We start from the raw sequence: 24,744 nt of genomic DNA on the forward strand, positions 1-24,744 counted from the left end.
CCGAGTTCCTTGGAAGTGCTGAAAGTTCTTCTGCCTGTGAAATGGAGCTTCTGCATCAGAGTTTAAGTGAGGCTTCTCTGACTAACCTCCTCTCAAAGGAGAACTGTCAGAGACTGATCAGGAGGAGGAGGAGCAGCAGCAGCAGCAGATCAGCTGCTTTGTTTGTCAGTACCACAACCCTGCCCTGCCCAGATGAATTGGAGTAAACTCCACCAGATTCTTCTCAGCATTTTCTTAATGCTATCATGTGAGGGCCTCTCAATGGTCCAGAAAAGCCCCAAAGCAAAATGTTCATTTGGAACTCTTATTCCACAAAGACCCCATTCTCACAGAATCCTAAGCAATCTATTCTTCCCACCTTGGCCTTCTTCTCTACAGTCTCAGTGGCTACGACACTGAGCTTGTCAATCAGAAAGGTCACCAGTTCAGCTGTTCGAATCCCTAGGGCTGTGTAACGGAGTGAGCTCCCGTTACTTGTCCCAGTGTCTGCCAACCTAGCAGTTTGAAAACATGTAAAAAATGCAAGTAGAAAAATAGAGACCACCTTTGGTGGGAAGGTAACAGCATTTCAAGCGCCTTCGGCATTTAGTCATGCTGGCCACAGGACCACAGGGACGTCTTTGGACAATGCTGATTCTTTGGCTTTGAAATGGTGATAAGCACCGCCCCTAGAGTCAGGAACGACTAGCACATATGTGCAAGGCAGTGGTGGGTTTCAAAAATTGTTGGAACCTACTCTGTGGGTGTGGCCCCCTTTGTGGGAGTGGCTTGCCACCCATGTGACCGGATATGAAATTATGAATTAGTACTTAGGTCGGTCAAAGTAGCTATTCAAAAACTCTGGCATTGAAGCATGCAAGTCTTAAAGATGTCAAGTTACAAGATCCTTGCACCCCTAACCCTTTAGAAAAAAAAACAAGGGGTCTTCAAATCTGACAGCTTTAAGACTTGTGGACTTCAACTCCCAGAATTCCTCCTTCAGTCATGTTGCGGCGACGTGATCTGCTTGGATCTGCTCCATCTTCACTTTTTTCACAGGGGGCAGGGCTGCTGCTGAAGATGCCGATGAGCCCCCACCGCCACCAGAATAACTGCTGCTGCCTCCTCTTCCTCCTCCTCCAACAGCACCACCACATTTGCTGCCTGGTGCTGCGGCTGAGGTGAAGCCGCCAAAGCTCCCGCTGGCACCCCCGCCTGTGGCAGCAGTGGCGGCGCCTCCTCCTCCGCTTGGAGCACCTGAGCTGGGCTCCGTGCTATCCTTGTCGCTGCCTCCTCCTCCGCTGTGCTTTTGAGAAGCCATAAGGCCATTTTTTCCTACTCCTGCCCCCCCCCCACCTTCCTACTGGCTCCCGCAGCCTCATGGCTCCTCAAAAGCATGGCAGAGGAGGGGCCAGGGGTAACGCGGTACCCAGCTCAGGTGCTCCGAACGAAGGGGGAGGTGCTGCTGCCACGGGTGGGGGGGCCGGCAAGAGCTTTGGCGGCTTCACCTCAGCCGCAGTGTCGGACTTGGGCAGCAAATGTGGTGCTGTTGGAGGAGGAGGAGGAGGCAGCAGAAGTTATTCTAGTGGCGGCGGGGACTTTGGAGCTTCACTTCAGCTGCAGCGCCAGGCACAAGCGGCTAGAACTGGCCGCCCCCAAAGGAGCTCCCCAGTTTGCTTTGCTGAACATGGGGCGACTGACGCTAGTTTGAGCGGCTGCGGCCAGCGCAAACTACCGTCAGTCACCCAGTGCTCAACAAAACAAGTCTGGGGAGGTCCTCTGTGGGTGGCCAGTGCTAGACGCCTGCAATGGACTTTCCCACGCTTGCTTTGCTGAAAATGGGGCAACTGATGCTAATGAGCAGTGCAGCTGCGCACCTTACAGGGAACATTGCCGGCATTGCCGGAAGTTAATTACTTCCGGGTTCACCGACCAACCATTCCGCAAGGACTGGTAGGAACCCAACCCCTGGTGTGAGGGGAATTTTTACTTTTGCCTTTACTTACAAATTGCCCTGTTAAATATGTATGTGCTTGTTTGTATTCCACCTTTATTATTTTTACAAATAACTCAAGGGGGCGAATATATTCAACACACCTTCCTCCTCCTATTTTCCCCACAATCAGTACTTTCTGAATCCTCTCTCCTTGAATTTATAGAAATGCCTCCAAAACGTTGCTCAGTTTCTTATCGAAAAGTCCTCTGACTCCATTCTGCAGGTTGTACTGACTGAGCAAGGCAAGGAATGCCCATTTACACCTATTGTACTGAGACACATAACTTATATAAATGAAACAACATAACCTGTTGTGGGTTTAATTTAATTTATGTATCTGACAAGATATTATCCTAAAGTTACAAGCTTGTATGTATGCATGACTATGTTAGGGGATTGTATGCATTTTATGTACTTTATTTCTGAGGGATTTCACTGTTTAGAGTTTAATTTAAGAGTAGGCTTGCCTAATGCTGCAACAAGTGATAAGGATTTAATATAAGATTCAAAATTGTCAGGTGGCAGGAAAAATAACAATCATTACTTTGAAAAGATACCAAAAGTCATGGGGAAAAGCATACTGTGAATAGGACTGTCTCAACTTACACACTCAATTTGGAATTCCCCCCTCTTCCCCTTTAACTTTGGAAATGTCAGAATAAAACTACAGTATTGTATTTTTTATGTTTTCTTAAAATGCTAATGAAACATAGACTATTTTAAAGCAACCGTTCTTTTCTCCAAGTCTTTATACCTGATATCCCAATGAAGTATTTTAAGTAATATTACAATCAATAGAATTTTAAACTTAAAAGAGAGGAAAGTCTACCTATTGCCTCCTCAATTTCCCACCACTGTTAATCAACAATGCAGTCAGGACAGATGAATTCATAGGACAGATGACAAAGACGACTAGAAGCTGCCCCCATTCCATCTTACTCCTGCCCTCTTTCCATATTCTTTTGTTGACCTCCCCCTTTTAATTGGTGGCTCTTTTGGGAGCAGACCTGCATTTGTGGGAGGGTACAACACGTGTAGCATATCTTGGAGAATCATAATATAGAAAGTCAACATTTAGGACTGAAGTGTAAGTCCTCAATCAGCTTACAAATCCAAGCTCAAGCAGCTCCAGTGAATGTGCAGTATCACTTAGCCCTTAGGTTCACTGTCAAATAGTTTTTTCTACAATATGCCTTTCTGCAAAATAAGGCTATTATTCCATGTCCTGCACTCTGGGATGACAGAGAAGAGGTACTGGTACATCTGTATGAAAGGGTTATTACACCTGAACTTAGTTGGGTCCCCTTCCCCCTCAAAGCTAAACATACATTCAGTTTGGTAAACTGTTTCAAAAAACTGTTTTAAAGTTATGTTGCTCAGAATTGGCCACAAAAACTAAGATCAAGTTCAGTCTGGCAGAACAGAGTGGAACTACTACTTCCTATGATAGGGAAATTATGCATGTATTGATGAAGCCTAAAACAATATTTGTTTTTTGCAGTCCCATCACATTGTAAGTTTCATATAGAGTTTATCAAGTATATTTCTGTCTTCTCTTTCCAAAACTAAGCAAATGTATTTCCTCTAATTGTTCTTGGTATATTTATCCTTCTGATCTTATGATCTTGGTTGCCCCTTCTAGTCACATTGTAATTTAATACTGCCCTTCATAAAATTTGGTGTCCATTGCTGGCTGTACATAACCATTCAAGGTACATAACCAATGCAGTAAATGAACAGTTACTTCTCTTGAACTTGGCAATAGTCTTTGATTGATGCAATCTAGGAATGCATTGACTTTTTTCGTCTTCTGTATTAGAAACTCAATCTTTTCATATATTCATTGTTCACGTCTTTTTCTTTGTTCCCTTTTAACTTTCCTATAAATCTTTAATCTTGATATACATAATAAATACTTGAATTCCTGACCCTAACTACATTTCTTTCTTATGAGCAAGCTACTGCTGAAAGAAAAATTGCTCCTTGCATCCTCCAGAGTAAATCAAAACAGTGAGGAATGTCTCTAGGGAAGTGGCTGGTGGCAGCATTATTGCCATATATCTTCCCAATAGTGTTCTGAAGGGTGTAGTAATGTTTTAAATGAAGGATTTAGAGATGTGCTCATGGGAAGCAAAGGGACCAACTCTATAAAAGCTTGTATTAAGATTTATCATGCATTGACAAAAACATTTCCATATATGATGGATAGATCATCTCCACTGAAATACATTGTATTGCATTCATGCAAAATCAAGGAGTAATTTCATTAAATATGACTCAGGTTTTTGTTATGACTATCCATCACCTCAAAGAGAATGCTTACAGCATGCTTGCATTAAGAATCTGTCAATAAATTTTTATGTAACTTTACTAACAACTATGTAGCATTTGTCTTCCAAAGCATGGCTGTTTCCAGATGTGCTAGGACTCTTAACTGATTGCAGAATTAACAAAGCAAATATTGTCTTTGTCTACATTGGAAAAATGTGTACATTATTACACATTTATGAAATGCATTTAGTAGGCTTTGCTATGGAACTAAACTCAAAAACGTCTATAAATATTAAAAGGTGGGGAATCATACTCTGAAGTTACAAGAAAGAGGTACCAACCTACACACTCACACATATTAAAGCTCTGTTAAAAAAGGGTGTGCATTGTGACAGCCTACATTTCAGAACAATGCTTAATAACACCTTTTTTCTGGGAGAAAGTGACAGTTTTGACAGATATTTGTATTTTAAAAAGTCTTTATTACAAATTTGCTCTTCTCACAATGTGACTGCTATACACTATGACACACTCTAATCACTGGTTGTGTGTGAGATCTGTTACAGATTCAGTTTTTTCTATGACATCCAGAGAAGTTTTATGATTATGTCAATCTGTTAGAAAGAATCTCTTTATAAGCAAACAATAAAATAGGAGGTATGCACAAGAAGCCAATGAAACTCATACAATAAAATATTTGATCTGGATATAAATATGATTTCATAAAAATATGTATACAAATGGAATCTGGTTTCTACACAGATCATCATGCTGACCAAATTAGAACCAGAGCCTCAACTTGCCATTGTTTATTGAGAAAGCTTGTAAGCTTCAACATTCCAATATCCATTGACATCATTTTAAAAAAATCTCCTATATATCATTTAGACAAAAGAACTGTACACATTAAGAGGGCAGATTGGCTACACAGGTTCTCTAGGCAACCAATGGGGCCATTAAGTGATTGAATGCATGGAATGGTAAACAGATCAGCCCAGTGCAAGGTAAGTTGTCATTTAAAGGAGCCCATGCCCTTTAGTAAGAGTGCATTATTTCCAGTGTTTTCAATAAAAATATCACAGACATATAAAACAGCAGCATCTGTACTGCACATTAGTGTTAAGTGCAGCAAAGAAGCCAGGATATTTTTAAAAGTCTCTAATTGGTAATAAGGTAACCAGTGCAAAGATGACACACTTGCCTCATGCTGCTTTTAACACCCAAAATAATATTTTAGAATAGTAAAAAGATGGCATTTAAAAAGAACAGGCAATTGTGCGTAAAGTGAATAAGATTTGAGATCAGTAGACAAGCACACAATGCAATTTCCCAAATAGTAAAAGAAAAAGGCCTGCAAAAGGCACAAGAGGACCAAATGATAAGCATCCCAGATTATGAGAATATGATCTTGGAAATGAAGAAGAGAAAGAAGAGATGGTTAAATCATTCAAACAGTATTCTAGACATCAGAACTGTTAACAGTTTTGAACCTCAAGTATACATGTTTCTACTGAGGTGCAAAGCATCCAGAAAATAATTAAGACAACAGTGTTTAGCAAATCTCCCAGCGTCATCCAATGTCACTCAATTTTCAGTAGTGAAACATATCTTATACAATTCTTGGCAAAGTGGAAGCGGTGAGTCAGACACAGCCATATTCATACCAAACCGTTTGCTGATCAACAGGGGGATCGGTTGATGAAGGAGGGTTCTTGGAACCAAGTCCTTTGTTTGTTTCCTCAATGCCCTCTGCCAAAATTTTACTTTCTGGTGATGGATTTGGGCATTTGGCAATCTGAATGTCAATTGAACCACCTCCCTGAAGATTGTTCCCTTCTGAACTGTTAGGAACAATTCTGACAGAAGTCCCAGTGGAGACCTCCCCACTTTGCAACAATGACTTTGATTTGGTTTTAGATCCATACTGGGGAGAACAGTGTTGCTCTAAATCTACTTTTGCCCGTTCCTGTGGCTGAGAGGAAAGATCATCCTTAGAAATGGTGGAAGAATAAGAAAATGGAGGGAACAAGAGTGACCTCTCATCTTTCGGAGGGGCAAGAGAAAGGCGCCTGACATCAAGTTGTCGACAACGAGAATCCACACTTTGCAAAGAACCAGTTATCTTTGTAGGCTGTGATCGTTCCCTCAGAAAGCTCTGCGAAATAGAAGCAAAAGGCAACTGGGAAGTCTGGCTGTCTGAGTCCTTGCCTATCTGCCTATCTGCAGCCACAGGCTTTGGAAGACTGTCATATCGTCTGTATACATCGGCGCTAGTGGCTCTCAGAAGATCTGCTGAAGCCAAGCTATAGGTCCGGTTCAGTGAAGCACTCTGCCTGCCCATGTTGTTATTCTGTTGAGAGGATGTCAATGGTTTTGATGCTCGACTGGCTTGATTTCGAGGTCCATGGGTAAGCTTGTTGGAGTTTGCCACAAGTTCCGATTCTGATGGTCCAAGATTTGGTTTCAGGTAGTGGCCTGGTTTAGGTGGTCTTCCATCTTCAGCGGCCCCAGGCAACTTTATAGTTGGAGTGACATAACTGGTGGGTGTCTTGCTTGGCTCCTTCCTGTACGACTGTGGAAACTGACCTCCAGGGCATGGAAGCTCACTAGCTTTTCTGAAATAGTCACTCAGCAAGTCATCTTTACCGGATGCATCCTAAAAAGGATTGAATTAAAATTTTATTTAGTTATATATTAAACTTCTTAAATCCAATTTCCCTCACAGAAAAGCTATGGCCAGTAACTTAATCAGTAATTTAATGAATATTTATTATTTATTTATCACAAAAATACTTATTCTTAATAATAGCATATCTATAACATAAAATACAAACCCGTTTTAATGCAGGGTCAGACCAAATAAGTTATTTGCAACTAGCTGCACTTATGCATTAAGTATCCATGGCAGTTTACTTGCAAGCAGATACACAGACACAATCCAAAAATTTTGATGGTCTTCAGTAGTATAATTTTCAAGCAGAAAAGAGGACAATATAAAATGTTTTAAACAAAATGCTTGTGTAATCACAATAGAACAATCTGATATGAAATCCAGGCCAAATGGATATTTTAGAGCTGAAGTTATTTTCAGAAGATTCCTGTAAAAACAGGTATGACTGGACAACCAACTTTTCAATATGGTAAACAATCTTAGAATGCATCTCTAAAATGTAAGGCAGCAGAAAGTTTAGTATATTCCTAAGGCTGCTTGTTTTAAAATATTATATTAATATTGAATGAATATAAGCTTATATATAAACTAGGCTTAAGAACTGAGTTGCCTACTAACCATATTGAGATTAATGTCTGATAGTACACCTGAGTATGCCTAGAGTGACAATGGGATTGCAATCTTAAATTAATATATATACAAGTTCATTTTAATTGTACATAGAAGTGGGTACCTTATAACAAGGGTGTCATACTGGATTTTTTCAAGGGCTGAATGAGCATTGTAGTTCTCTGCGGGTTGGCATGTAGCAAACATTGACCAAACCCAAAAATGGGGTGTGGAGGCCCCCCGCAAAGGCCCCCTGTGCCCTGTTTTGGCCATCAGAGTGCTGCAGGAGGCCGTCCAGGCCAAAAATGGGGTGCAGGGACACTGTATGGGGGGCCCTATGCCCCATTTTGACTGCCAGAGGCACCCCTGGCCAGTTCTTTGCTATTTCCAGGCCAGTCCCATGGGCCGGATTTAAGCACTGTGTGGGCCAGATCCAGCCCACATCCCTTTAGATTAACACCCCTGCCTTATATATCATTCAATATTAATAATTTCCATGAATTTTTATCAACAGAATCTAATAACCACACTCAAGGAGGGAGGGAGGGAGAAGAGAGGGAGGGAGGGAGAGATGAAGAGGGGGGGAGAGGGAGAGGGAAGGAGGGAGAGGGAAGGAGGGAGAGAGAGGGAGAGAGAGGGAGAGGGAGTCTGACTAACTTGTTAGTGGAACACAAAAGTTTATTCAGACTGTGGGATAACCAGTCTGACTGCTGGATAAACCTATGTGTTCCAATAACAATCAGGGTCCCATAGCCTGCAATGTACCTTTGATGATCTTCTATCCCCATAGAGACAACAATGTGTTTTCTGTATAATTTACTTACTTTCATTGGAGATAATCTGTTGCTTTCTTCCAGGAATTCTTCTAAGGTTACCATCTCATTACCCGGAGAGGCAGATCGGTGCTTAACAGATTGCTTCTGTACATGATTGCCTTTCTGAGATGTATCATATAACAATGCACCATTCTTATTAAATGAGGAACTCTGCTTAGTGTTTGAACCCACAACTGGAGAAGAAGTGGAACAAAACAGACCATCTCTAGATGTGCCAGGCATATTTTTCATTAGCACCATATCTTCACTGCTAAAGCTTTCTGATCTGTCACGAATATAATCATAAGATCCTGTATCAAGAAATTCAAAGATATAAAATAACCTTTTAAAAATTGTTTTTAAAAATATTTGACCCATTCTTATAAAAGGATTTGGGGCATCCTAAGTCATATATACAAATACTGATTTAATATTTGCATTCTACAGAATCTGCCTTCTACGGAACAGGAACAAAAATGCAAGCCTTACCCAAAAGATTAAGAATTAATTTATGAACATTCCTGTCTAATAATTAAGGGATTGTGGTACATGAATATTGTTGTGAAAATATCATACCTTTCAGGTTTAGAGGGGAGCTGTTAGTGGATGCATTTTCACTGTTCTCTAAGCTATCTGACCCAGACACTGCAGGAAATTTAAAAAAAGAAAAGAAACCAGAAGAAAGAACAAAAAAAATCAGAGCTGCTTCTAGGCTGCATCAGGTTAGAAAGAAAGAAAAGGCAGAATTTCCGCATTGAAATAATCATCCTCTAAAACCAACTTACTGGAGGGCATGGGTCAATAGTAGAGCAAATGCTTTGCTCAAATTGGGGCAATAAAAGTTCAATCTGAAAACTGCTATCTCTCTGTACTGACAGCAAAAGATAGAGGGGATAAGATGCCTCAGGATGAAACAACTGCTTATCTTCCAAGAAACATCTTCAGTAGCACCAAAGAAGTCAGTACTTCTTCTCACATTATGTTATTTTGAGGCTCAAGGACTGGAGATAAAACCTCTCTTTAAAATAGAACTTTTTGATTTCATAGCCATCTTCTTCTGTCAAAATAACCCTGAATATTTGAGGATCATTCCCATCCCAAGCTCAGGGTCAGAATCAAAGGAAAAGAGCTTAACTTACTGTGCTGCTTGTTGGAAAGTTGTGCTGCAGAGCAATTAGCATACAGGTCATCATCTGAATTATGGCCTGAAAAATGTAACATTTTTTTAAAGGTTTGTTTGCTCTTTGGCATTTGATATGTTCAGTTGGCTAGTATAATGTCAATCATTATCTACAGGATTGCCTCTCTTCAAGGACACCTGTCTGTCTCACCATAGATAAAGTAGGTATATCCTTTCCCTTAAACATGACCATCTGTGGATCTTTGGAAGCATGCCTCTTCCATTGCAGCCCCTGCCCTATGGACACTGTCCCCTGGGGTGGGATTCAGCCTGTTCTGACTGGTTCAGGCAAACCGTAGCTCTGACGATCAGCTGGGGAGCAAACCAGTTTGCTTTGACAATCAGGAGGGACCGCCCACCCCTGTGCTTTACTTTCTTATATTCTCTTAGCTGATTCGCATGGCACAGCGGATTGCCGCGCCTCAGCCTTGTTACTCCCAAGAAATAACATGGAAGGTAAATTGTGTTAAAACTGTGCATGTGCACAGAGCATGCAATAACTGAACCGGTTGTTAAACCGTCAGGATCCCACCACTGATTCTCCCTCTTGATGTCCAACAGATCTAACCCTTTAATCCTTCCAGACTGCACTTAAAATCTGGCTCTTCTGCCAAGTGTTGGGATAGGGCAAGGTGGTATGAGAATGTGAATACATGGTGGCGTCAAGTTTTTCTGCTTAGTTTTATATTGTTTTATGCTGTTTTATTGGCTGCAAACTACACTTATTTTTTTTTAGTTGGGTGGCTATGTAAATGTTTTAAATACATAAAATTTTCTTTCTTTTGAAACTAATAATGTCTTACTGAAAAAAATACCCATAGAATAGAATAGAATAGAATAACAGAGTTGGAAGGGACCTTAAAGGTCTTCTAGTCCAACCCCCTGCTTAGGCAGGAAACCCTACACCACTTCAGACAAATGGATATCCAACATCTTCTTAAAGACTTCCAGTGTTGGAGCATTCACAACTTCTGGAGGCAAGCTGTTCCACTGATTAATTTTTCTGTCAGTAAATTTCTCCTTAGTTCTAAGTTGCTTCTCTCCTTGATTAGTTTCCACCCATTGCTTCTTGTTCTACCCTCAGATGCTTTGTAGAATAGCTTGACTCCTTCTTCTTTGTGGCAGCCACTGAGATATTGGAACACTGCTATCCTGTCTCCCCTAGTCCTTCTTTTCATTAAACTAGACATATCCAATTCCAGCAATTGTTCTTCGTATGTTTTAGCCTCTAGTCCCATAATCATTTTTGTTGCTCTTCTCTGCACTCTTTCTAGAGTCTCAACATCTTTACATCGTGGCGACCAAAACTGAATGCAGTATTCCAAGTGTGGCCTTCCCAAGGCCTTATAAAGTGGTATTAACACTTCACATCATCTTGATTCTATCCCTCTGTTTATGCAGCATAGAACTGTGTTGGCTTTTTTGGGCAGCTGCTGCACACTGCTGGCTCATATCTAAATGGTTGTCCACTGGGACTCCAAGATCCCTCTCACAGTTACTACTATTGAACAAGGTACCACATATACTGTATCTGTGTGTTGTTTTTCTTGCCTAAATGTAGAACCTTACTATTCCTGCCAGCTTGGTGTCATCTGCAAATTTGATGAGTTCCCCATTTATCCCCTCATCCAAATCATTGAAGATAAGCATGCTATATGCCTACCTTTTGGTTTGTTCAGTTGTCTAGAGACTGGAGCAGAGAAAGTCCTGGAACTTGAGTCCACATAGCACTGTTTAATAGCAGGAGCTCTTGTATTTTCAATGTGGTCATTGCTGCCTCCACAGTGTGAAATTCTCTTCAGATTTGAATCCCCTAACATCAAATGGGAAAACATTGAAATGTTCAAAGAAGTGAGAGACAAGAGACATAGGTATTCATCGCCTTAGAAATTCATAGGGAAAAATGGTTCCATCAATTTCTTCTGATTTTTAAATCTTTTCATTTATGATCAGATAGTATCTATTTCTATTCAGTTTTCTAACCTAATTTCAGATCAGCAAGAATGAGTGACAGAAGACTGAATAGCACTTTACATACATTATGGAACCGAAGGAGCTATATATATATATATATAGCTATATATATATGTATAGCTCCTTCGGTTCCATAATGTATGTAAAGTGCTATTCAGTATATATATAATACAATTTGAGGAGGGGGAGGAATAACTGAAGCTATTCCAAGGCTGAAAACCTAAGCACAAGTGTTTGGGAGCTTTATATCAAATTAAGTGATTTTTTTTTTTTTAAAGTTGAATAGGATTTGGGTTCTGAGTGTTTGTTCAATATTCATACACCCTTTAGGGATTTCTTTTGCTAATGTGTTTTAATACTTCAATCCATTCCACTCTACTAAATATATTTGATAATGAAGCAAGACTGAATCAATAATATGGGAGAGAACAGAATACTTTCTTTTCTGAAACAAATGGTCCTACTTGAATTTTTAAAGAACGAATTGGAAGGCATTCTCATTTCAACTGTTTCAAGAGCAATGTTTCTCAACTTCAGCCACTTGAAGAGGTGTGGACTTCAACTCCCAGAATTTTCCGGTTATCATGGAATCTTCATACATCTTCAAGCGGCCAAAGTTGAGAAACCTTCTTCAAGAGTGATCTACATGAAATTTGAAGTGGCACAGATAATCCAAGAAGTAAAAGAGTAAAACCTCTCACTCATAGCAAAACCGGTCTAAGAGCATAACGTTTTTAAGTCAACTAAAACAGCAAAGAAAAGGCACAAACCATTCCATGCTATTGAAGTAGCATGCTAAACTTAACAAAGCAAACCATGGCTGAAGCAGCACAAGACAAATTGTTTACATGTAGTTTCAAGCATCTGTTGAATATACTGTTCATTCTGATGCACTGCTATGGCATTTAAGGTTAACTGGCTAAGCACAGCTGCAACTTTGGCTGTTTACTATCCAATTGCAATGGTGTTTGCCAATCAGAACAAAAATCAGCTTTAATGCCTTTTTTGAAGTTATTGGCTTAGCATTTAAAAAAAAACAAGACATAGATTATTATCAAGCTATTTTCATCAAAGGCAGAGGTATCTATATTTTCATGTTTACACCACAATAATATTAGACAACAGACAAGCAGCAAAATGAATATAGGAGAAATTGCAAAAATTGTTAGGAGTTATTTTTTTAACACAGAACAGAATATTATTAAAAGGATGCATTGCCAGTGACAGAGCAACAAAAATCTATTTTAACATCTGGACAGGACACGAGGCACATGGGCAAATCTGCAAAGCATTAGTGTAGTACACAACAGGTTCACTTACTCAGCATGTGCACCATCACCAAAAGTACTTGCAAAACTATAGGCATAGTATGTCATGCCCCATTAAAGTGTACAGCTCTGAAGAAATATTCCACATTGTGCAACAAGGTCCTTCATTTTACTGATGGGGAAATGTTCTTCGTGTTGACTTGATTTGATCTTGGATTTAGTCTGTCTCAGTTATACGCTGAGCATCTATGACTGTGTATAGAAGGGCTATAGATTTCATTTGTTCAAAAATAAAACACTGGAAATGCATTCGGAATATATGATAAGAGGTTAGAAATCTTTTGTTTCTGAGCAAGAAAATGATTCATTAGGAGAGGATGAGATGTCGGAAGACGACCAGAACCGGAGACGATTAGAGAGAGATGAATTATTCGATGGTGACTTTGGAGACTTTTCCTTGGGCTTGCTTGTGGTTCTCAAAAAGGCAATCTTTTTACGTTGAGCTGCTAAGTTTTATCACCCAAAGACCCCAGAAAAGAGAGAAAAAAGTAACAGAAATAACTAAAATGTAATTTCAAACATCCATGAAAACTGTTAACATGAACAAGGACTAAGCGTTTCTACAGCCATTGTTAACCAGATAATGTTCACATTAAGATAGATAACTATCAACGGCAGCAGAACAGCCTTTCTCAAGTGTGATTCCACAATAGATTGTGGCTGGAAAAAAAAATCCAGATCATTTTCTGAAGGTTGCACATTAGGCAGTGTTACTTGTAGATACATTAATTTTTGTGCAGAGGATTTCTGAGGCCTGAAAAGTATTTCAAGAATTCCTCCAGGGTACAATACTGTTAAGAAAGGCTGCTCTAGTATTTATGGTTAAACATACATTATAATTTCTTTTATGAGGTAAACATATGTATTTATTTGAGTTTGTAAAAATCAAGGCAGCTTACAATAAAATAAAAACACAAAATACATAATATAAAACAAAAATAAAACCACACAGCAACAGGCATCATCTATACAACCAGAAGGCTGGCTCAAACCCATGGTCAGGACCCCAGGCTCAAACATAAAGTTACCATATCTTCTGGAGTATAGCATGCTCTTTTTTCTTCCCGCAAAAAGGGTGAAAAACAGGGTCCGTCTTATATACTGAATACAGCAGTTTTGGCCTCCCGCCCCTTCACAAAAATGGGCCTGCAGACGGTTTGGGAGGCCTGCAAATTGCTCCTGGGGGCTGGGGAGGGCAAAAACGAGTAAAAGATTGGACATTTTTTGCTAGTTTTTGACCACCCCCCCGCCCCCAAGAGCAGTCTACAAGCCTCCTAAAGGCAATGCATGCCCTTTTTTTTTTTGGCAAAAAATGGGCCCATTTTCAGGAATAATGGGCTGTTTTGCCCCCCCCCCAGCCCCCAGGAGCACTTTGCAGGCCTCTTAAACGCTCCGCATGCCCCATTTTTGCTAGTTTCTGCCCCCCCAGCCCCCAGGAGCAGTCTACAAGCCTCCTAAAGGCAATGCATGCCCTTTTTTTTTTGGCAAAAAATGGGCCCATTTTCAGGAATAATGGGCTGTTTTTGCCCCCCCCAGCCCCCAGGAGCACTTTGCAGGCCTCTTAAACGCTCCGCATGCCCCATTTTTGCTAGTTTCTGCCCCCCCAGGCCCCAGGAGCAGTCTACAAGCCTCCTAAAGGCAATGCATACCCATTTTTTGGCAAAAACAGGCCCATTTTTGCCCCCCCCAGCCCCCAGGAGCACTTTGCAGGCCACTCAAACTCTTTGCATGCCACGTTTTTCACAAAAAAATGAGGCATGCAGAGGGTTTGGGAGGTCTGCAGAGCGCAAAAACTTTTTTTTTAATTTACCTCTTCAAAATCTTGGTGTGTCTTATACTCCCAAAAAATAGGGTAAGTTTTCAAGGCTTTACAAAAGGCCAATAACGACAGTACTTATCTAAGAGATGGATTGACATTCCAAAGAGAAGCTGCCATGGCAGAAAAGACTCTCCTTCTGGGTCTCGAAAGGTCAATACTCCCTAACTGATGGTACCTGGGGATGCCTTTCCTGCCAGGAACTGGAACCCGGAACTGCCCATGTTGCTGTATTTTGCACCAGTTGAAACTTCTAAATACACTTTAAGAGCAGCCCCACATAAAGCCACTTGCAGTAATCCAGCATAGAGGTTAGAGGGCATGAGTGACCATGAGCAGTCCCTTCCCCATTTCAGAAACAGGTGGAACTTGCACATAACATGAAACTGTGCAAAAGTCTTCCTATTCGAGGCCACTGCCTGACCTTTGAGCAAGAGCCATAAGTCCAGGATGAGGCCCAGTTTGCACACTGGGTCTGTCTGCCACCCCATCCAGACCCCATGAAAGATCCAAAAGAGATACTCAGTCTTGCTTGGGTTGAGCTGAAGCCTATTTTACTCATCCAGGCCTTCATAGTTTCCATGGCATCATCCAGATGACCTGGGGTGGAGATATAAAGCTGGGTATCGTCAGCATACTAAGGATACTTCACTCTGAACCATCAGAGGACCTCACCCAACAGCTTCATGTAGAAGATAAATAAGAAGGGAGAGAATACCAAGCCCTGAAGCACTTCACGAAGAAGGGACTGCACAGATGGTGGAAATCTTTTCTTGACTGGAGAAATGAAGCTTGGATCCTTCATTTTCTCAGCTTGCCACAGAAGTTTCCTTCCATGCAAGGTGGCAGGGAGGCTTCTGAGCTGGCTAGGTAAGTGAAGATCTGAAGATTCCAGTTTTGTTTCTCTGAGCATGAAGGGAAGCTGCCTGCTGTCATTTCACAGGCAGTTTTTTCACTCTGTCTGATTAATGACCCATGTGGTCACTTAACAGTCACAACTGGGAGAATCAGGATTATAGTTTGCTGAATGAAGCGGTCACACGGGCATCCCACTTAATTGCTGCTTCACTCAATGACTGAAATTCTGGCCCCAATTGTGGTCATAAGTCAAGGACTACCCTGTTTTCCTGAAAATAAAACCTTCCTGGATAATAAGGCCAATTGGGCTTTTGAGCACATGCACTAAAATAAGCCCTCCCCTGAAAATATTGCAATACAGCAGCAACCATGAGGTGACCACACTCGTCACCTCCTGCACCTCAAAATTAATAAGACCTCCCCAAAAATAAGGTCAAATGCTTATTTCGGGGGTCAAAAGAAAATAAGACCCTGTCTTATTTTGGGGAAAATACAGTACCTGTACAATATCATTACAGTTCAAGGGCATGTATTAGGATAATCAACATAATTTCCTTGTTTTGTGGTGCTTAAGTCAATGTAAGAATTAGAGGAAGGTCTATTCCAGAAATTTTTTGAATTGAAGCAATTATTACCCATGAATTATTATCAACAAAATCTACTCAATTCTTTACCAAAACATATTATGCAATAAAAAAACGTAAGAAAATATCATATATTATTAAGGATTCTTCACATTTTTCATATTTAAATCTGTGTTGCGGATTCTTTTCTCTTTGCTCCCTCTGCTGTCACCAAGTCAGATGACACTTTTCAATGCAGAAAAATTAGGCGGGTTACAAACTCTGCAGAAAGTTTCTGCTTTGTGGGAAAGTTCCATAATGCAAAAAACACTCATTAATGCAATTAGAAACCAATCTTATTAACAGAATGCACCTATACTATTAAGGTGGCGTAAAGCAACTAACATTTGATAAACACATAGAATTAGCACGTACATTATGGCATATAACAAAAGTGCAATGCTTCAGTTATAGTTTAGTTATAAGAGCGCTACATGACTGATAAAATAAACAGAAAATTAAAATACAATTCTAAGAACAGCACTACAATCTTAAAAGAACACAAAAATAATATACAAAACAACAAAAACAACTTGGTAAATCTATGATACCATAATAAAAATAAATCTTCAGGATACTGAGGGCTCTAAAGGCAAGAGACTCATCATTAAAAAAAGTCGTTTGTTGCTGAGAATTATGATGCACTTTGTACTTAAAAAAATAAGCATGCATTGCAAAAACAAACAAACAAACATATTTGTCTTGTGAAAGAAACGCTTGCTTAATTTTCAGAATTAATTCCAGAGTGGCAAGCTTGGACCTGAAGCTGACAAGGAACCCTATGCCAATATTTCTTTTTATTTGCACAAGATTGGTATCAACAACTTTGCCCTAGTCTAACTGTCTAAATCAGTGTTTCTCAACCTTGGTCACCTGAAGATGCATGGACTTCAACTCCCAGAATTCCCTAGCCAGCTCTGCTCTGGGAGTTGAAGTCCACGCATCTTCAGGTGACCAAGGTTGAGAAACACTGGTCTAAATAAATGAAGGGAAAGGGAAAACACCTTAATAGAATAACAGAGTTGGAAGGCACCGTGGAGGTCTTCTAATCCAACCACCTGATCAGGCAGGATGACCATATACCATTTCAGACAAATGGTTGTCCAATCTTCTCTTAAAACTTCTAGTGTTGGAGCATTCACAACTGCTGGAGGCATGTTGTTCCACTGATTTAATTGTTCTGTCATAAAATTTCTCCTTAGTTCTAGCTGCTTCTCTCCTTGATTAGTTTCCATCCATAAGTCTATACTTATGGCTAGCTCTTTCACTTATATACCTAATCACATTTTGTTAAAAGGCCTAAAAGATATCAGTGCCAAACAGAAGTGATTATTAATTGGATTACAAACGCAACATGTTCTTGATTAACAAAATATTGTCAGCAAAAACTAATCAGAACGGTGCTACAAAGTTAATTCACTCTCCAACGAAATGAAATGCCTACCTTTGACCATGGGTCCTGCTTTATGCTCTTTGTCTTCCACGAAGCTGAAATCTTTGGAAGTAGTTTCCAGACTCTTCTGTTGCTTGGGTAGCTGTGATGGAGTTTGTGACTCCGCTGTCTCCATGCTTTCTAACTGAGATGGAGAACTATCTGCTGAAGATTTCATTCGTTCTCTCGTTGGCTCTTTCTTTGCCTTCATGAATTTAACCAAGGCTTTAGCTCCTATCCAGTGGTTTTTCCTATTATTGGAAATTTTTAATAGGACAGCAATATTTTTCCTCTTATATTTTAAACAATAATTATTTCATTTAATTTTCTCATTCTCTACGACAGGGATCCCCAACCCCCGGGCGGTGCAAGCGGCAGGCAAGCATACAAAGCTCCATTTGCACCAGCAGCAGGTACATGCAAAACCATCCCCCACCCCCACTACTGCGGCCGGTCCACAGAGCCACAAAAAGGTTGGGGACTGCTACTCTACAGCAAGAAAGTCAGTAAGATTAATTGATTAATTATGACTTAAAACAAGTGATATAAATGGAACATTTCTGAATTCTGTTGCTTATAAAAGAGCTTTTTTTTATTATGGCCATAAAATGGGGTGGTCATATAAAAGATCTATTTAAAAACTTTTTGGTAGAAAATATACCTAACTTGGGTAATGAAACATATGCAAGAAAACAACCAAGCTCAGAGAGCACCAGAGACCCTAATTTCAACACTGAGCTAGAAATATTCTGCTTTAAATTGCACTAAAACCAAATATATCTTCAAAATATACTGAGTTAGTATTGTGTATGTTAATGGCTGCAAGGATTTTATGTCTTTTATTGGAAAATATCTTTAATTCCCTCTTAGTATGGTTAACTAAACTGTGTGAGCAAGCTTCGATGCTTAGATTAATTTTGTATTTAAAAAGAAAATCCAATGCAGAATTTAACTCTAATTGGAAACCATTTTTATACATGCAATTGTGCCACATCCAAAATTGGGGTTTTAAAAATCATATCTTCATTTGATGTATAATTTGCAGTACTGATTCAATGTACTGTCTACTATCTATCATTTTTTTCTAAAACAGAAGCCTCCAGCTAAGGGAAGGCTTCCTCATGTTTTCACTTACAGAAAGGGCACCATGGTTTATTCATATGTAAATTTATTAAGTCAAAGTGTGATGAGTGAAGTACAGCTTGTACCAGGGGTGGTTTCTGCCAGCATTACTGCTGGTTCGGTGTGCATGTAATTTTGCCTATAAATAGGTCTGCACATTCGCAGAACATTTAAAAAGGTCAAAAAAAGATGTTGCGGTGATCGGGCATGACGAGCATGCCGTCTCTACCGGTTCGGAGACCCAGTTGCCATTTCCAATACCGCTTCCACCAAACCAGTGTGAACTGGTAGGAACCCATCTCTGGCTTGTATCTTATGAATTCATTTGGATGTGATAATTAATAAGACATGCTTTCCTTTATAAAACTTACTTTTTTGGGGTTGGATCATAAAACCTGTATTGATCCATTATTTTCTCTTCCAATTTTTCTTTGTGTCTCCTTAAGTCATTTAATTTATCACTGTTAAAAAAAACATATAATGAAGAGAAAATTAAAAATGTATAGTTATTTGCTGAGGAAACATTACAATGCTAAAATTGAACTATAATATTTTTCCAGGAAAAGAAGTCAGTATCCCTGATAGCAACATAAAAAAAATCCTTCTCAGGACATATCTAATTTAAACACAAATATTGTCTGAGAAATATACCTATAAATAGGATTGTTTCTGTCTGTCTGTCTGTCTCTTTCTTTCTCTCCCTCCCTCTCTCCCCTCACCTACCTACCTAGTAACCAATCACAAAGAACCTGGTATCATTGCTTGCTGAGATAAAGAATGATAAGTATTACAATACACTGTGGTATGACTTCAACCTAGCAGAAATTATACATCAAAGCTCATATATGACAACATCATCATGCATTATTGGTGCTAACAACAATGGTGACTGGGAGTAAACCTTCTTTACTCCCAGTCACCATTTCATTTAACAAGTCCAATGACTTGCGCCTATTTTCATACTCAAACATCAGATTAAAACGTACACAATGAACTGTATGCTTACATTTTAGTTGTAGAGAATTGCTTTTTGGCAGCCCTCAATGATCTCTTTTAAAAAGTTGTCCTACTCCCGCATCCCTGTGACATAATATTAATCACATAGGCCAGTGATGGCGAACCTTTTCGGCACCGAGTTCCCAAACTGAAACGTGTGCATTTGTGCATGCTGAAGCGCCAGAAACCCGAATACCAGCTGGCTGGAGCGCGCATGCTTGTTTTTTGGCTGTTTTCAGGCTGTTTTCCAGGCATTTTTGGCTGCTTTTCAGGCCATTTTCCAGCTGTTTTGCAGGCCCCCCAAAAACAACCCCCAAAGGCCCAAAACCAGCCTGGAAAATTGCCATTTTGGGGGCTGTTTTTAGGCCATGAAAACCAGCTGGCCAGCGTGCATGAAGCGCAATTGGCGATGACGCACGTGCCCACAGAGTGGGCTCTGCATGCCACCTCTGACGCGCGTGCCATAGGTTCGCCATCACGGTCATAGGCCAAGACCAGTAGGGAAAAAGATTGCTTCTCTTACATATATTGCTTTTGTTCCTCGTGGTATTGTTCTTTATTCTCCATGTTCTGTTCCAGCAACATTTGATTCTGATGACTTAATAGTTGGATTTGACTGAGAAGATGATGATTCTCTTCTTCCAAGTTTCCTTTTAGTCGACCAAGCAGCTATTTAACAGACATACCATAGATGAGGTTTTCTGCACACATTTGTCCACATGTTGCAAAGCAACCAAAGAGAAGACTTTTATTTATGAAAAATCTCTGCTCAGTAAGCAGTTCTTTGAACTTCAGTACTAGCAGTCATAATGCAACCACCAGCACTTAAGATACACAAATATATACTTCATAATGCAATCACCAGCACTTAAAATACACAATTAGCACTTAGCAAAATTAGACATAATCAATACTAAAAGCACTCAGGGAGAATTTTAAAGGATATTACATATAGTCCTTGACTTACAAGAGTTCGGAATTGCAACAGCTCAGAAAGGGTTGCAAAATGTTGTACCACCACAAATGTGGTCACATGATGGCGATCTGGGTACTTGGCAATCTGTTCACACTTATAACCAGTTGTCAATACCCTGCAACAATGTAATTGTCACTTGCAATCTTCTCCGCCAGCTTCCCCTAAAAGTCAATGAGGAAGGCATCAGGGAAGTTTGCAAGCTGCTGAGAAGTTTGCAAGCTCCTCCTCCTCTCTGGGAGGGCTGGTTAAAAGAGCTGCTTGTCAAGGAGAGCTGAATTCCTTTGGAAGGATACAGAATCAAGATCTGTTCCTGTGCCCCACTGAAAGAGTTCCTTTCCATCCATGGACAGGAGCTTGACCCTACCTTTAGTGAGGGGCAGAAGCAGAACTCAAATCTTGAACATGTGAACTGCTGAAGGAGTTCTTTTCCATTCATAGAGCAAGTTGCCCTGTTTTGGCAAACAGTTCTTTCAGCTAGTCTCAGAGATGAGAGGAAGCGGAAATCCAAGCAAGGAGCATGATAAGGAAAAGAGTGTAGGATGCTTCAGGGGAGACCAGGATCAGTCCATGCATAGATACCTCTCTGCTTGGGGGATGAAAATCCTGCTTGGAGTTGAGCAGGGAAGATTTTCAGCTCCAGAGCCTCTCAGGGTCTCCTTCCTGCCTCCTGAGGTACCCCACACGCCTTCTCTGGAACTCTGTCTGCTTAATAACCTGTAAGATCATTTAATGCCCACAACCAGGAGTGCTAGATTTAGGGTCAGGCAGCAGTGAAGCACCACTTTGCTCAGTGACCAAGATTACAGTCCCACTTGTAAGTCAAGAACTATCTGTATGGGGTTGAATTTTTATTCTCCTCTTTTGCTAGCCTAGAAAAAGTAAAAACCAATTCTAGGACGGGGTAAAAGGAGGGTTAGAAAAACATTTCTCCCTACTGTTACTGAGCTTTAAAGGTCTCTTTTTCTCCCAATTCAATTTTTTAGGATTGAACATGAATTCCAATCCTAACCCATGGTTTTAAGAATAAATCAGTTCTAACAGATTATGCATACTACATCTGTTGAATTGCAGTGATATTTCCCAGAGGTGTAAAATTTTTGTACTTTCATAACACATAGCACTCACCTCACAGTGGTTGTCCAGTTTAGTTAAGGTGATGTCCATATTCTGGTGCTGTTCCTTCAGTTCATCATAACGAGCTTGCCAACGGTTCAGCTCTAGTTGAGAATTATTCAAGGATGTTTTCAGCTCCTTAGTGTGACTATGAAGCCCTTCATACTCAGCTTTAAGTTTGATGTGTGACATATTCATCCTCAAATAGAAAAGCAAAACACTCTCATTCAAATGCCCAGCAGCAATTACTTTTGACTTTTGTAGAATTTAAATCTTAACAAGGTCAAGAACTAAAACTTTGGTTTAATCCATTGTTTTTACTACACAGATATATTTATAGTCCCAAAACTTGAATATCCTATTCAATTTCTTAATATCCTATTACTTAATATTAAAGTAACAATATGAAAGGGTGACAAAATTCTGTAGTAAGACTTGCTTGTTATGGCTTTACATCCTTTATTTTACTAGACTAAGCTCCCTGGTTATATCTTTTCCTATTGAGAAATATTATTGCTGTTATTTGAGGACTTAAAACTAAATACTATACTAGACCTTAAGAGAAGTTATATGGGTGGGAGTTTCTGTTACTTCCAAATATGTTAGAACCAAATTACTCTTTTGTATCACAATACAAACTGATGTAAAATTTGCAACAACATAAAGTTGTGCAATGGGATCATTGCCCAAATACATTAATATTCCAATGACATAAATTGTCAGAAATAATTAAATTATAAACCAAACACCTGACTACTTTCAATACAATCAACTTAGTCCACTGTTTGAGGGACAATGTCTTGATGCAAATATGCACATCCAGTAAAATGTGTTTCACAATACTGGGATTCTATTATGCAAATTTCATTAAGTTTGTAATTCTTTAGTCGTGCAATATTTAATATTGCTTAGAACTTTCCTAATTTCTAAGACACTTGCAGGAATTAAAAATGCAAATGATAAAACATAACAGAACTAATGCAATTAAAATCCTTGCAAAATTAAAATCAGTATGATTAAAATCAAGATCAATTCAACTAACAAAAGGTTTGTAAAAGAGATGGGCTTTTGCCATTTTCTAAGGAGTTGGCACGTTTAGGTGAAAATTCCACAGCCTAAAGATTGCCATTTTCCACAACTGGGAAAGCAGGTTTATACCACAGTTCAAGACTTTTTAGAACTAGGCAGTTAAGGAATTATCATATTTTTCAGAATATAAGATGCACCTTTTCCCTCAAAAAAGAGGCTGAAAATGTGGGTGCAGCTGAATACAGATTTTTTTCCTCCCAAAACCCCGCCCCTTCACCAAAATGCCCGTGACTAGCCTCTAGGAAGCTTTCAGTATGCTCCTGGGGGCTGGGGAAGGCAAAAATGAGCAAAAAATGGGCCACTTTTTGCTCAATTTTGTCCCCCCCAGGCCCCAGGAGAACTCTATAAGCCTCCTAAAGGCTATTCATGCCCTTTTTTTAACAAAAAAATGGCCCATTTTCCATGAAAATGGGCCATTTTTGGGAGGTCTGCAGAGTGCAAAAACTTTTTTTTATTTGCCTCTTCAAAATCTTGGTGAGTTTTATAGTCCGGTGCATCTTATACTCTGAAAAATACGGTAATATAAAGTAACATTCTCCTCATACCTAGATAAGTTATTGTGAGCAAGTGCAGCCACTTTAGCATAAATGTTAAGGATACGCAATTAATAGGCAATCATTTGTATACATTTCTAATTGATATGGATCAACCAAATTATCCCATTAATATATATTAACAGTCTGCATCATTTCTGAAAACAGATACCTTTCTATTTCTTCTCTAAGCTTTTGGTTCTCTGCAATCATTATTGTACTTGTTCTCTTCTCCTGTTGTAAAACATCCTTTTCTGTCTTTAAAATCATCTCCATCTCTTCCAGTTCTGTTTTGTGTTCTATTAAACTGCTGTATCTGTATGAAACAAATATGTATGTGCAATTTTGCCTTAAAACACATTATAAAACCTCTATAAAATTTTCAAACTAATCCAATTCAACCCAAGAGGGGACAATACCAATTATTTTGAATGAATATGATCAGCATAGAAAGCTTAAACAAGATTTCTCTTTAACAATAATCTTTATTCTGTTGTTTTTCCATACTATTTCACCCAAAGTTAAATATTTTTAAGCATGTTTCATTTGTTCCCATTCAAATCAACAGAACATGAACTATTGAATGTTGTCTATTATATGTATATAATAAATCAAATTTGAGTATATACATGATAAATATAGTGAGGCCTATATGAAATTTTTAAACAAATCCAATTTAACAAATAAGGGCTCAATACTGATACTTTATTAAAATATGTACTTAATAACTTATACTTTAGGGACATCATCTAAACATCATTGGCCATAAGGATACTAAAGATCATATGATTATCACTATATACTTCTCTCCATCTGCCGCTTTAGGTAGATAAAAACTTCTACTATGAAGTAAAACCCTGTACCTTTCCCCTAGATCTTTGTGCTCCAAGTCAAGATTTTTGTGCAAGGTTTTTAGGTTGCTGTGCTGTTTGATTAGTGCTTCATATTCTGTAGACTGCCTTTCGTGCAGCAACACGAAGTGTTCATGATCCTGAAGAAGCGACTCAAATTCTGCTTTGAGTTGCTCTTTCTGCTTCAGCAGGTTGTCATTTTCATGCTCCTTGGCCAGCTGCTGATTCTGGAGTAAGGCATTCTGGGTCATCAAGGATGTACTCTGGGAATTCAGGGTTGAATTCTCCACCTATAGTTTCCCAAAGAAAATGACAAATCTACTATTACAAAGAGCGATCCAGTCTGAAGTTGTCTATTAAAACATATGCTTCTTGCTCCCTCTTTCCTACCATACCTCTCTCTGCTCTATCTCTTTAAGAATTTTCTTATCACAACTGGCTTACTTCCCACTATTAGAACCACATTGTATGGAATTTAATCAGAACATCCACAAACTCCATTTAGTGAAAGG

At 39.4% G+C, this 24,744-nt stretch overlaps 1 protein-coding gene across 5 annotated transcripts in view; it reads right to left on the reverse strand.

The window, feature by feature from the left end:
- Nucleotides 1–4,707: 4,707 nt before the first annotated feature.
- Nucleotides 4,708–24,744, reverse strand: part of CCDC88C (coiled-coil domain containing 88C) — a 98,413-nt gene continuing 78,376 nt past the window's right edge. For 2 of the 5 annotated variants that reach the window (XM_032233089.1, XM_032233072.1), the window contains 11 exons: nt 24,245–24,522; nt 23,554–23,697; nt 21,772–21,958; nt 20,194–20,339; nt 19,046–19,135; nt 17,565–17,803; nt 11,185–11,334; nt 9,481–9,546; nt 8,918–8,986; nt 8,351–8,652; nt 4,708–6,902 (listed from right to left, as the gene is read on the reverse strand). In XM_032233089.1, the coding sequence (XP_032088980.1) occupies nt 5,889–6,902; nt 8,351–8,652; nt 8,918–8,986; nt 9,481–9,546; nt 11,185–11,334; nt 17,565–17,803; nt 19,046–19,135; nt 20,194–20,339; nt 21,772–21,958; nt 23,554–23,697; nt 24,245–24,522 (2,685 nt within the window). In that variant the 3' untranslated portion in view covers nt 4,708–5,888. Of the gene's footprint in view, nt 6,903–8,350; nt 8,653–8,917; nt 8,987–9,480; nt 9,547–11,184; nt 11,335–11,472; nt 13,270–17,564; nt 17,804–19,045; nt 19,136–20,193; nt 20,340–21,771; nt 21,959–23,553; nt 23,698–24,244; nt 24,523–24,744 lie in introns of those variants that run through there. The other 3 variants (XM_032233081.1, XM_032233106.1, XM_032233097.1) reach the window with 3 other exon arrangements.

The sequence above is a fragment of the Thamnophis elegans genome, chromosome 1 (genome assembly GCF_009769535.1).
Source record: "Thamnophis elegans isolate rThaEle1 chromosome 1, rThaEle1.pri, whole genome shotgun sequence".
NCBI lineage: Eukaryota > Metazoa > Chordata > Lepidosauria > Squamata > Colubridae > Thamnophis > Thamnophis elegans.